Raw genomic sequence first — 13,141 nt, 5'->3', positions numbered from 1 at the left:
TTCCTTTTTTTTGTGAAGCTTTCTGTCCTTTGCTGTGAGGCAGCCGGTTACTAAATCGGAGGTCTAAACTCTGAGCCTCTTGCATCAAATACTCTTTTTTTTTAATATCATCAATCTCCTAATCTCTGGTGAAGATGTCATGTCTTTGAGTATAATAATATGCTCCATAGACTAGAAGTTTCTTTATGAATGTAGCTACTTCTTGGAGGGGTATACGCTTGCATCTTATTGATAGCTCCTCCATCATACAATCAGGTGACTTATCTGCCATCCCCCTGCTGTAGGCTGTTGCCACATCATTTACCACACTATCATTCCTGAGTTTAATGAAGCAGCTTCAATCACTGCACTGACTCTCTGCTCCTCCTCAAGGTTGCCCTTCCTAACGTGAATGCTGACCAAAGTGATGACACCGAGATCTTTAGTTACGAGGCCAAAATATTCTCTGCCTTTGTCTTGTCCTCCCCAGGTCGTCAAATCGTGCATCTCAGGCAGGTTTTGTGGATAAGTCAATGAAGGAGATGGAGAGATACTCTAGTTTAGTTTAGCAGAATTTATTAACTGTTAACATGTAACAAACCAGGCAGTAGTTTCCAGCTTGGCTAAGGAAATTCAGCATGTCTGCAACTTTTACAGATGCGCCATAGAAAGCATGCTTTCTGGTTGTATCACAGCTTTGGTATGGCTCCTGTTCTGTCCAAGACAGCAAGAATCGTGAACAAAGCCCAGTTCAGCAAGCACCCCAGCCTCCCATCCACTGACTGTCTACACTTCCTGCTGCCTTAGAAAAGCAGCCAGCATAATCAAGGACTCCACACACCTCGTACATTCTCTCTTCCAAATTCTTCCGTCAGGAAAGAGATTAAAAAAAAGTCCGAGGTCATGTACAAACTGACTCGAGAGTAGTTTCTTCTTGCTGCCATCAGACTTTTGGACAGACCTGCCTTGTCTTTTTCTACATCCTAGCTAGGGCGGCACAGTGGCTAACATTACACCCTCACAGTGCCAAGGACCCGGGTTCAATTCCTGGCTTGGGTCACTGTATGGATTCTGCACATTCTCCCCATGTCTGCGTGGGTTTCCTTCAGGCGCTCTGGTTTTCTCCCACCGACTGAAAGGCATGCTGATTAGGTGCATTGGCCATGCTGAATTCTCCATTGGTGTACTCGAACAGACGCCGGAGTGTGGCAACAACAGAATTTTCATAGTAACTTAATTGTGGTGTTAATGTAAGACTATTTGTGACACAAGTAGACTTTTAAAACTTTAAAAAAAAGACTGCAACTCTAGATTTTGCATCCTCTCCTTCTCTGTGTGCAGTATGCTTTGTATAGTGAGGGAAACAATACTTTTCATTGTAAACTAATGTGACAAATCAAATCAAAACTTTATAGTCTGATTAGCCTGTGGACAACAGAGCATAATAGGATTTGTCATGTGGTCTTCTCTTGCTTGTAGTTTTGTGTTGCTGAGGCTGTCCTCTTGCGATGGTCTCGTTCTCTGCTGTAATGAGGGTTTTTGACTTGCTTCGTTTAGACAGTTTCCAGTGCCTGGGCCCCTCTGCTGCGATATAATTTGTAACTGATATAGTCAAATTAGTCTTGGCATTTCCAACGAGGATGTAATGTTTTCATTGATGTTATTAAGTTAGCCCTAGGGTGGCATGGTGGCACAATGGTTAGCACTGCTGCCTGACAGCGTGAGGGACCCTGGTTCGATTCCTGGCTTGGGTCACTGTCTGTGCGGAGTTTGCCCTTTCTCCCTGTGTCTGCGTTGGGTTTCCTCCGGGTGCTCTGGTTTTCCTCCAACAGTCTGAAAGACGTGCTGGTTAGCTGGATTGGCCGTGCTGAATTCGCCCTCTGTGTAGCCAAACAGGTGCCGGAGTGTGGCGACTAGGGAATTTCCGCGGTAACTTCATTGCAGTGTTAATGTAAATCGATGTGTGACGCTAATAAATATGGCATCACAAAAGTATGTCTCAAGCAAAGTCCACGTAATTTGTTGATTAAAACCATTAAGATCGAGGGTTAAAGAGATTTGTAATCATATTTTAGCATTTGTAACTTCACAAACCAGGGCTTTGTTCTGATTTTGTTATGCGGACACAAGCAGCTTAAAATACATCAAACTAATTATCACAAAGACCCTTGGTTACAAAACAGTGTTAACACGATTAAACGCTGCCTATAATTGAATATAATCCCTTTGAAAATTAACACAATTGGTAGTATTAAATATTAAGCATAATATACCTACAGTACTGTTAGATTTCACACACCCCACATACCTTACAGCCAATAGGGTACGACTTGAAGTGTGAGGGTCAGTTTAGCTCAGTTGGCTGGACGTTGGTTAGTGATACAGAGCGACGTCAACAGTGTGGGTTCAGTTCCCGTACCAGCTGAGGTTATTCATGAAGGCCCCACCTTCATCCTCACCTGGGCTGTGGTGGTCCTCGGGTTAAATCGCCACCAGTCACAGCCTGTGTTCTAAACGTAATTCACTTATGGTCTATTCAGCGGTTAGCACTGCTGTGTCACCACACCAAGGACCCGGAGTGGGTGACTGTCTGTGAAGAATCTGCACGTTCTCTCCATGTCTGCATGGGTTTCCTCCCACAATCTGAAAGATGTGCTGGTTAGGTGCATTGGCCATGCTAAATTCTCCCCTCAGTGTACCCGAACAAGCGCCGGAGTGTGGCAACTAGAGGATTTTCAGAGTAACTTCATTGCAGTGTTAATGTAAACCTACTTGTGACACTAATAAATCAACTTAAAATCTTAAACCAATGTCACCCTCTGCTGCAGGGCAGAAAGTGCAATAATTAGAAACTTTTTCCCCAGGGTGCAAGAGTCAATTACTGGTGATTCACTGTGTTTACTCTCTCTCCATATTTACGTAAAAGGTTTAATCATCTTAGATGTGCTAGTTTTGTTTTCTCAAATTCTAATTACTCTTAGAAACCAGCAAAGGGTGATTTTTGTTTTTAAATTCCCATATCTTTTGGCCCGTCAATAATCTTTACATGACAAGCTCCCACAAAGAGATAATTTGCTTTTGTGATAATTTGAGGGTAAAATATTGGCCAGGGCCTGGGTGATCATTCTCCTGCCTTTAATGCATTCATAGAATCCCTACAGTACAGAAGGAGGCCATTTGGCCCATCAAGTCTGTTCCGACCACAATCCCACCCAGGCCTGTCTCGTAACCTTCATTTAACCTGCTAATCCTCCTGACAATAGGGTGAATTTGGCATGGTCAATCAACCTAACCCGCACATCTTTGGACCATGGGAGGGACCCAAACACCCAGAGGAAACACACGCAGACACTGGGAGAATGTGCTAACTCCGCACAGACAGTGACCCAAGGTGGGAATCAAACCCAGGTCCCTGGCGCTGTGAAGCAGCAGTGCTAACCACTGTGCCACCTTGCTGCAGGGCAGAAAGTGCAGTGGTCAGAAGTTTTTTTCCCAGGATGGAAGAGTCAATTACTAGGGGGCATAGGTTTAAAAGAGAAGTACAAGGCAAGCTTTTTTACAGAGAATGGTGGGTGCCTGGAACTCGCTGCCGGGGGAAGCAGTGGAAACAGATACGATAGTGACTTTTAAGGGCCGTCTTGACTAATACATGGATAAGTTGGGAATAGAGGGATATGGTCCCTGGAAGGATAATGGGTTTTAGTTCTGACAGGCAGCACGGTCGGTGCAGGCTCAGAGAGCCAAAGAACCTGTTCTTGCGGTGTGAATTTCTCTGTTCCTTGTTCCACAGGCAGTGAACCGAGACTGGAAGTGATCCTGGGTCCCTGGCACTGTGAGGCAGCAGCGCTAACCACGTTGCCATGGGATTTTCATATGTGTGTGTGGGTGGGATCGCAATTTATCATCCCATTCAAAAGAGGACATCTGTCACACTGCACCATTCACGTAGTACTGGCACTGGAAGTGTCAGCTTGAGAATAGGATTTAATTATAAACCCCTCTGACTTAATGAGAGTGTTACCCACTGAGCCACACCTGTTGACACATGTAGCATAGCATAGTTACAACGGAGCAAACAAAATATTGAGAAACGAAGCTTGTGATATGATTTACCAATGAAAGTGATATATATAGTTTCTTCCGGTCTTTCTAAGCAGCACCTGTATCGGACTGAGCCCAGAGGAGGGCCTTCTGACTGATTCTGGAATTTGAAGGATTAAGTTCTGAGGCTGTAACTCCATAGGAAATTTTGCTTTGAAATGTTTGTGAGAAGTTAGGATCCAAGAAATGTCAATGTAATTTTCTTGACAATAAGGCGAATGCATTGTGAAATGGAAGGATGTCTTTTTAAAAAAAAAATGATTGCATTCCTGTTGGGAAAGGAGAGCAGTATTCAGTCTAAAAAGTTTACTAAACAATTAACCAGAATGGGTGAGCTACCTTCTGAGGAAAGTTTGGAGAATTAGGTTAGAGTTTAGAGTAAGAGGTGATTTGATAGAATCGCAAAGATTTCAGAAGGGTGTTGACGGGGTGGATGTGGAAGGGATGTTTCCTCCTGTCGGAGAATCTAGAGCTAGGGCTCACGGCTTAAGAATAAAAGGTCCCTTATTTAAGACGGAGACCAGGAGAAATTGTTTCTCTCTGAGGGTCGTGAGTCTCTGGGATGCCCCATCTCAAAAGGCAGTGGAAGCAGAGTCTTTGAATATTTTGTAAGGCAGAAGATGTGCAGGTCAGGTTGATTGTCCCTTCGTTTCCAGGGAAATTAGTAGGGCAAATAGTGGGGTGATGGGGATAGCACCTGGATGGGATTGTTGTCAGTGAGGGCTCAATGGCCTCTTTCTGCACTGTAGGGATTCTATGATTCTAATTAGTTAAATTCTTGATTTTAAAAAGGGGTATTGAGGGTAGACAGGAATAGAGTCATAGAGGTTTACAGCATGGAAACAGGCCCTTCGGCCCAACTTGTCCATGCTGTCCAGTCCTTACCACTAAGCTAGTCTCAATTGCCTGTGTTTGGCCCATATCCCTCTATGCCCATGTAGCTGTCTAAATGCTATTTTTAAAGGACAAAATTATACCTGCCTCTACTATTGCATCTGGCAGCTTGTTCCAGACACACTCCATCCTCTGAGTGAAAAAATTGCGCCTCTGGACTCTTGTGTCTCTGCCCTCTTGCTTTAAACCTACGACCTCTCGTTTTAGACTCCCCTACCTTTAGGGGAAAAAATATTGACTCTCTATCTGTGTGAAGTTGAAGATGCAATCAAATCAGCAATGATCTTCTTGAATGGTAGAGTAGACTTGAGGGGTTGAGTGGCTTTGAATTTATCTGTTCGTGTGTGACTTAAACTTTTGAGAGGATAAACTAGTTGGACCAGTGTTGCTCAGAACTGCTGGAGGCCATTGTATTATTTAAATGATGTTAGTGTTGCAACCCATTGTTGCTCAGAAACTAGATCCAGAATTAGATTCTTGATATTGCCGGTAATACACTATCATTCTCCAGATTATATATTTATAAAGACAAAGAAAATTACAGCACAGAAACAGGGCCTTCGGCCCTCCAAGCCTGCACTGACCATGCTGCCTTACTGGAGTAAAAACTCCTACCCTTCTGTGGACGATATCCTTCTATTCCCATCCTATTCATGTATTTTTCAAGATGCCCCTTAAAAGTCACTATCGTATCTGCTTCCACTACCTCCCCCTGGCAGTGAGCTCCAGGTACCCACCACCCTCTGTGTAAAAAAAAAAAGAAAACTTGCCTCATACATCGCCTTTAAACCTTGCCCCTCGTGCCTTGCACCTATGCCTCCTTGTAATTGACTCTTCCACCTTGGGGAGAAAGCTTCTGACTATCCACTCTGTCCATGCCCCTCATCTTGTAGACTTCTATCTGGTCGCTCCTCGATCTCTGTCGTTCCAGTAAGAACAAACTAAGTTTCTCCAACCTCTCTCCTGGAGCTGTGATGTGAATGATTAGTTAGTAGTATAGTGGACCATTGTTCCTAAATTAATATTCATTCTGAAAGAGTGCTCAGTTCTGGAAGTTAAGAACGTTGAATGTTGAAATGAGTGAGCAACATAGGAACTAGGAGCGAGATGGGCAGTTCAGCCCTTTGAGCCTTTTCCGCCATTCTATATGATCATGGCTGATCTCCATCTCACCCTAACTCCACTTCCCTGCCTTTTCCCCACAGCCCTTTATCCCATTTTTAGTTAAATATTTATCTATCTATCTCTTGAATCCGTTGATTCTGTATCTGCTGCACTCTGGGGCAGTGAGTTCCATAGATTCACAATCCTCTGTGAGATGTAGCTACTTCTTATCTTTATCTTGAACCTCCTCCCTTTTATTCTACAACTATGACCTACTGAAGGGGGAACATTTGGTTAACATTTACTTTTACTTTATCAATCTCATTGAATATTTTATATATTTTTTTAATTCATTTATGGGACAAGGACATCGCTGGCTGGCTGGCATTTATTGCCCATCCCTAGTTGACAAGGGCAGTTGAGAGTCAACCACATTGCTGTGGTTCTGGAGTCACATTTAGGCCAGACCAGGTAAGAACGGCAGATTTCCTTCCTTAGACTTCAATCAGATCCCCTCTCATTCTTCTCCCCATAACCTTTGATCCCATTCCCCCCAAATGCTATATCTAGCTGCCTTTTGCATACATTCAATGTTTTGGCATAGACTGCTTCCTGTGGTAATGAATTCCACAGGCTCACTACTCTTTTTGGTTGAAGAAATGTCTCCTGACCTCCATTTTAAATGGTCCACCCTCAATCCTCGGACTGTGACCCCTGCTTCTGGACTCTCCCACTATTGGGATAATCCTTCCTGCATCTACCCTGTCTAGTCATGTTAGAATTTTATAAGTCTCTGAGATCCCCCCTCATTCGTCTGAACTCTAGTGAAAACGCTCCTCGTCAATCTCTCCTCATACATCAGTCCTGCCATCCCTGGAATCAGCCTGATAAACATTCGCTGCACTCTCTCAAGAGCAAGAACATCCTTCCTGAGAAAAGGAGATGTAAACGTACTTGTGACACTAATAAAAAAAAATTGGAATCGTAGAATGATTACAGCTAAGAAGAGGTTGTTCTCTCCATGGAGTCTGTGTCACCTCTTCTGCAGGAACAATTTATCCAGTCTTGTTCCTTCCCCTGAAGCTAAGACCTACAGAAATGCTGTCAGCACAGCACCCAACAAAACCCAGCTCAATTTGCAATTGGTAAAAAAACACACGGTGTTCCATTGCTTTTAAGTGGCCATCATTATCTGTTCATGTGTGTTAATTTAATGACGAATTTAGGCTCAAAGGTTATTACCATTAGATTATGGCAAGAGATGAGGATAGTCTATTCATTCTAAATTACAAGTCTTTTTTTTAAACAACACAGAAGTTTGTTCCAGAGTGATAATTTTTGAGCAGGTAATATAAATGCGCCGTTGCAGTTAGCACGATCCTGGTCTGGTGGCACAAGCTGGGAATTGAGCCCAGTTGCGTTAATTCCCCTGATTAAAATCCTTGTCTATATATTACTTTAAATACTAAAAAAAAGGGAATAAGGTAAGGTTCTTATGCCCAAGTATTTATTTTATGACTGGTCAAAATCTGTTGCACCTGCAGGTAGAATTGCTATTTATCTGTATTGCAGCAAAAAAACACATGATAGTCCCTCGTTAGCATTTAATGGACAGTGTGGTGACTACAATACGACCTTGTGTTAACACTTACACTTTGCTTTCTGCTCCTCCTTCTCTCTATAGCCCTGACGCTTGAGAATGCCGCAGCCGAGAGTGAGGTTAATAGTGACTGGCGATGATTTTGGGTACTGTTTGCGGAGGAATCGGGGTATTATGGAATGCTTCAAAGCAAGAGCAATTTCCAACGCGTCGTTGTTGGTAAACGGGACAGCAGCCAAAGAGGCTGCCATTTCGGCCACGAGGTGGGTTCACCTTTTCAATACTTTCTCTGATTTTTTTTAAAAATTAAAATTACTTTTAACTCAATTAAATATGCCTTATGATTCATTCAAGTTGAAGCAAACTAATCTTTTAAAAGAAAGAATAGCAGGGTGGAAATTGGTGAAAGCCCCAAAAAAGCAAGCAGAAGGGTTGGCTTTGTGTAGCAGGTTTCACAGATTCAGGAAGTCCCAACGAGCTTTACAATAAAGTATTTTTAAAATGTTTACTTTTTTTATAGCAGTAAACAAAGCAGCCTATCTGATTTATTATTCATATGTATTAACATACAGTGAAAAGTATTGTCTCGTGCATGCTATACAGACAAAGCATACCATTCACGGAGAAGGAAAGGAGGGAGTGCAGAATGTAGTGTTACAGTCATAATTTGGGTGTAGGGAAAGTTCATTTTTAATACGAGGTAGATCCATTCAAAAGTCTGATGGCAGCAGGGAAGAAGCTGTTCTTGAGTCAGTTGGTACGTGACCTCCGACTTTAGTATCTTTCTCCTGACGGAAGAAGGTGGAAGAGAGAACGTCCGGGATGTGTGGGGTCCTTAATTATCATGGCTACTTTTTCGAGGCAGCGGGAAGTGTAGACACAGTCAATGGATGGGAAGATAGGTTTGCGAGATGGATTGGGCCAAATTCATGACCTTTTGTAGTTTCTTGTGGTCTTGGGCACCCACAATGAGAAAAAGGACCAGCTAACATGTTTAGGTGATGTTCAAGATTTAACATTTTGACTGAGACATTCAGAGAAGCCTCAGTTTCCTGGGTCATGTGACCCTTATTCTGCAGATTAACCCTTAAAGGGACAATCACCACATCACTCCTCCTGCTTACTTCCCTTTATGACATGGAGATGCTGGCGTTGGACTGGGGTAATCACAGTAAAAAGTCTCACAACACCAGGTTAAAGTCCAACAGGTTTATTTGGTAGCAAATGCCACTAGTTTTTGGAGCGCTGTTCCTTCATCAGGTGAATGGGAGATCTGTTCACAAACAGGACGTGTAAAGACACAAACTCAATTTACAGAATAATGATTGGAATGCGAGTCTTTACAGGTAATCAAGTCGTAAAGGTACAGACAATGTGAGTGGAGATAGCATTAAGCACAGGTTAAAGAGATGTGTATTGTCTCCAGACAGGACAGTCAATGAGAGATGGCAAGTCATGGGGGGTTACAGATAGTGTAATGTGAACCCAAGATCCCGGTTGAGGCCATCCTCATGTGTGCAGAACTTGGCCATCAGTCTCTGCTCAGCGACTCTGCGTTGTCATATGTCATGAACGCTTCAGAGAATGCTTACCTGAAGATCAGAGGCTGAATGGCTGTGACCGCTGAAGTGTTTGCCAACAGGAAAAGAACAGTCTTGCCTGGTGATTGTTGAGCAATGTTCGTTCTTCTGTTGTTGTAGCGTCTGCATGGTCTCCCCAGTGTACCATGCTTCGGGACATCCTTTCCTGCAGCGTATCAGGTAGACAACTTTGGCCGAGTTGCAAGAGCATGTACCGTGTATCTGGTGGATGGTGTTCTCACGTGAGATGATGGCAACTGTGTCAATGATCCAGCACATCTTGCAGAGGTTGCTGTGGCAGGATTGTGTGGTGTCGTGGTCACTGTTCTCCTGAAGGCTGGACAGTTTGCTGCGAGCAGTGGTCTGTTTGAGGTTGTGCGGTTGTTTGAAGGCAAGAAGTGGGGGTGTGGGGGTGGCCTTGGTGAGATGCAGATCTTCATCAACGACATGTTGAAGACTCCAGAGAAGATGTCGTAGCTTCTCTGCTCTGGGGAAGTACTGGACGACGAAGGGCACTCTGTTCACCGTGTCCCGTGTTTGTCCTCTGAGGAGGTCAGTGCAATTTTTCGCTGTGGCGCGTCGGAACTGTCAATCAATGAGTCGAGCGCCACATCCTGCTCTTATGAGAGCATCTTTCATCGTCTGGAGGTTCTGTTGCGATCCTCCTTATCTGATCAGATCCTGTGTATATTTATTTATTGCAAATGTTAATACTCAATTCACACATTTCCAGCCAATTAAACATTTAAAACCTGAATTTAGTTGATTATGTATTTCAGGGGTTTCCGAATCCACGTTGAGTGGTGTCACTCCTCTGGGGCATTTCCACAGGTTGGTTTTAGACCAAACCACAATGACAGGTGCCTCTTCAGACACATTTTCAGTTCTGTCTGTTTCCATGGAGACATCGATTCTGGGCGTTAAAGCATTTCCTGGTGGCAAAACTGGCTGATGAGATATTCTCTCTTTCTCAAATGATCCACGTGTTTTCTACATCTGCTTGATAAGACAGGAGACCCGGTTTTGGAGACAATTTCAACTCCACCCATAACTCAACTCGTCACGTACACAGTGTCATCCACCATAAATGACCATGTTAACTGACGTGAATCTTGACTTACCTTCTGGGTGGTACAGTGGTTAGCACTGCTGCCTCTCAGCGCCAGGGACCCAGGTTCGATTCCCAGCCTGGGTCACTGTCTGTGCCAAGTCTGCACGTTCTCCCCGTGTCTGCGTGGGTTTCCTCTAGGTGTTCCGGTTTCTTCCCACAGTCTGAAAGACGTGCTGGTTAGATGAATTGGCCGTGCTAAATTTTACCTCAGTGTAACTGAAGAGACACTGGAGTGTGGCGACTAGGGGATTTTCACAGTAACTTCATTGCTGTGTTAATGTAAGCCTTCTTGTGACTAATAAATAATCTCTATTTTTTTAAAAAAAACTTCTAATTGCTTTGGCTGGCCTCTACTCTCCCTGGCAAACCTGGGAACACGAGATTCAGTCTCATTCTGAGACTACACTTCGTTAATGACTCTGATGATGGGTCTCCTGTTGTGTGTGGAGTGGTGCGGTAGCCAAGAAGGAGACTTAAGATTCTGGACTCCAGGATTCCTACTGGCCGCTTCTTTAGGCCAGGCTTAAAATTTCAGACAGATCGCTCAGCTAGTCCATTGGATGCTGGGAGGTAAGGCACAGTTCTGATGTGTTTTATACCATTGAGTGTGGTGAAGCTTTGAAACTCCACTCTTGTGAATACTGTTTCATTGTTGGAGACTATGGATTCTGGCATTCCTTGGGTGGAAACATCTTGATGTAATGGTAGCGTGCAATGTAGGAGACTGCACCTCAGAAATGTCCGTCCACTGAGAGTGTGCAGCAACAATGAGCAGAAACATTGTGAATGGACCAAGTTAATTAGTATGGACTCGTACCCATGTCGGCCAGACCATTTGCAAGGATGCAGTGGGGCTGCAGCAGGCACCCTTTGTTGCAATTGCTACTGCTTGACTAGACTCTCATTTTTGGCATCAATGCTTAATGCGTTTGGAGAGCATCTTCACCTTTTTGAAGCACTAGGATGAGTGCGATGTAATTCCATTAGAAGCAGCTCTCTGCCTGGTACAGGGATGACTACTCTTACTCCTCAGAGTATACTGCCACCCTGGTAACTCAAATCATCCTTGTGGGTAACAAATGGTTTCATTTCTTCACAAACTGCCTCACTGGCCCGATCCTGTAAGTATCTTGTGTCTCATTTGGAGAGAAGTGGATGCCAGTTGATCCAGTGCCCAAAGTTGAATTCTTGCTGATGCAACTGGTGGAATCTTCTTTAAAAGACCCAAAAGCGATTTGTAGTCAGGAACAATGGAACCAGGTAAGTACTGGTAGAATTTCTTAATGCCAAAAACGATTGAGACGACTTCTTTCTCAATTTGAGTAGCCTTTTTTGGCCTCTGTGAGGGTCCTTGAGATTCACCCTATTGGCCTTTCAGATCTATAATCCATCTCATGGGACAACAACACGCCAGTGACATGTGGAGAGACATCACAGTTCTTTAGACAAGTTGGAATGTACTAAGTTGGAAGAATGCAGTTATTGCTTTACTCTGAAAGCTTCTAAGTTTTCCAAGACCTACACAGGTGTTTCTTTAGCAGAATAAGCCAATAACGTTGACAGGTTTGGTTACTTAAAGTGCATAGTACCTGCATCATTCCCAAAAATGAGTTGGGCTCTGATGTATTTCTGGGGGCCACTGCCTCCTTTATGGCCATTGCCTTGTCTTCCATGGGCTGTAATCCTTGTACATCTATCTGCTACCCAGGTATGTTAGTCCAGTGGCTTGAACTGGCATTTCTCCTTGAGGCAAACTCCAGCCTCTTGAAATCTCATCAGTACCCCCCTCTAAGTTTGCCAGATTCTCAGCTTCTGTTGATCCAGTTATGAGAACATCATCAAGATATACCACAACTCATGGCAACCCCTGCAGCAGACTCTAAAGAACCTTTTGTTTGTGTAACCTCAGGAACTATCATCTAATTCGAGTTGCTGATATGCGTGACTCGCATCCAGTTTTGTAATAGATTGACCTCCAGCCAGCTTTGCCTACAAGTCATCAATCTTTGTGATTGGATATTTATCCAGTTTGGCAGCTCAATTAACTAACACAAATGCAGAGGATCTTGTCTGGCTTCAATGCAGGAACTTTGGGTGCTGCCCATTCCAAGAACTGATAGGGGCTGGATAATACCAAGTTCTTCCAACTGCTGTAATTCAGTCTCTTTCTTTCTCTCACTGAGCATATGGTGTTAGTCTTGCCCTAATGAATCGAGGGTCGCCCCTAGGTCCACATAGATCTTTGCCTGCAGGCCTTTTATTTTGCCTAATTCATCCTTGAAGATGCTCTCATTTCTTCATCAGTTCGAGTAGTTCTCCTTCCTGCGCTTGGAGGTTGGGCAGACTGTTTGTTGCCCCTGGTTTACAGGTGCCACTGCAGCGCCCACTATTTTTATCGCTTCTCCAGTGTAAGTTGTTAATTTGGTCACAGTACTCTTCAGATTCAATGGTTGAATTCCTCTTTTGTGTACCAATATGTTTGCTCCCCTATCACAGTAGCTGATGTTCTGGTATCAACTTCTATCTTAAGAGGCTTCCCATTTACCCAGAGCATTTCATTTAATGAGGGATATCTTACCTGCTTTTAAATGAAACAGTGAGACAGTAATTAAATTACTGGTGCTAGTTTCTTCCACACTTTATACTGATGACACGTTATTTAATCAGCTGCTCGATAGACTTGATTTGGCTCTGCCCTGTGCCTTGAGTGACCTTTCTTATGATTAAAAACAACACTCAGCCCCTTTTTATACCAGCAGGATTTGGAGGAGT

At 43.6% G+C, this 13,141-nt stretch overlaps 1 protein-coding gene across 5 annotated transcripts in view; it reads left to right on the top strand.

Moving 5' to 3' along the window:
• ydjc (YdjC chitooligosaccharide deacetylase homolog) overlaps positions 1-13,141 on the top strand; it is a 70,551-nt gene that overhangs the window by 13,065 nt on the left and 44,345 nt on the right. For 3 of the 5 annotated variants that reach the window (XM_080208652.1, XM_080208655.1, XM_080208656.1), the window contains one exon: positions 7,763-7,941. In XM_080208652.1, coding sequence (XP_080064778.1) covers positions 7,778-7,941 — 164 coding nt within the window. In that variant the 5' untranslated portion in view covers positions 7,763-7,777. Of the gene's footprint in view, positions 1-6,444; positions 6,550-7,762; positions 7,942-13,141 lie in introns of all 5 variants that reach the window. The other 2 variants (XM_080208653.1, XM_080208654.1) reach the window with 1 other exon arrangement.

This window comes from Carcharhinus amblyrhynchos, chromosome 20 (assembly GCF_965287045.1).
Source record: "Carcharhinus amblyrhynchos chromosome 20, sCarAmb.v2.hapA, whole genome shotgun sequence".
NCBI lineage: Eukaryota > Metazoa > Chordata > Chondrichthyes > Carcharhiniformes > Carcharhinidae > Carcharhinus > Carcharhinus amblyrhynchos.
The sequence above is the reverse complement of the archived record's forward strand: the minus strand, read 5'-3'. Positions and strand labels throughout refer to the sequence as shown.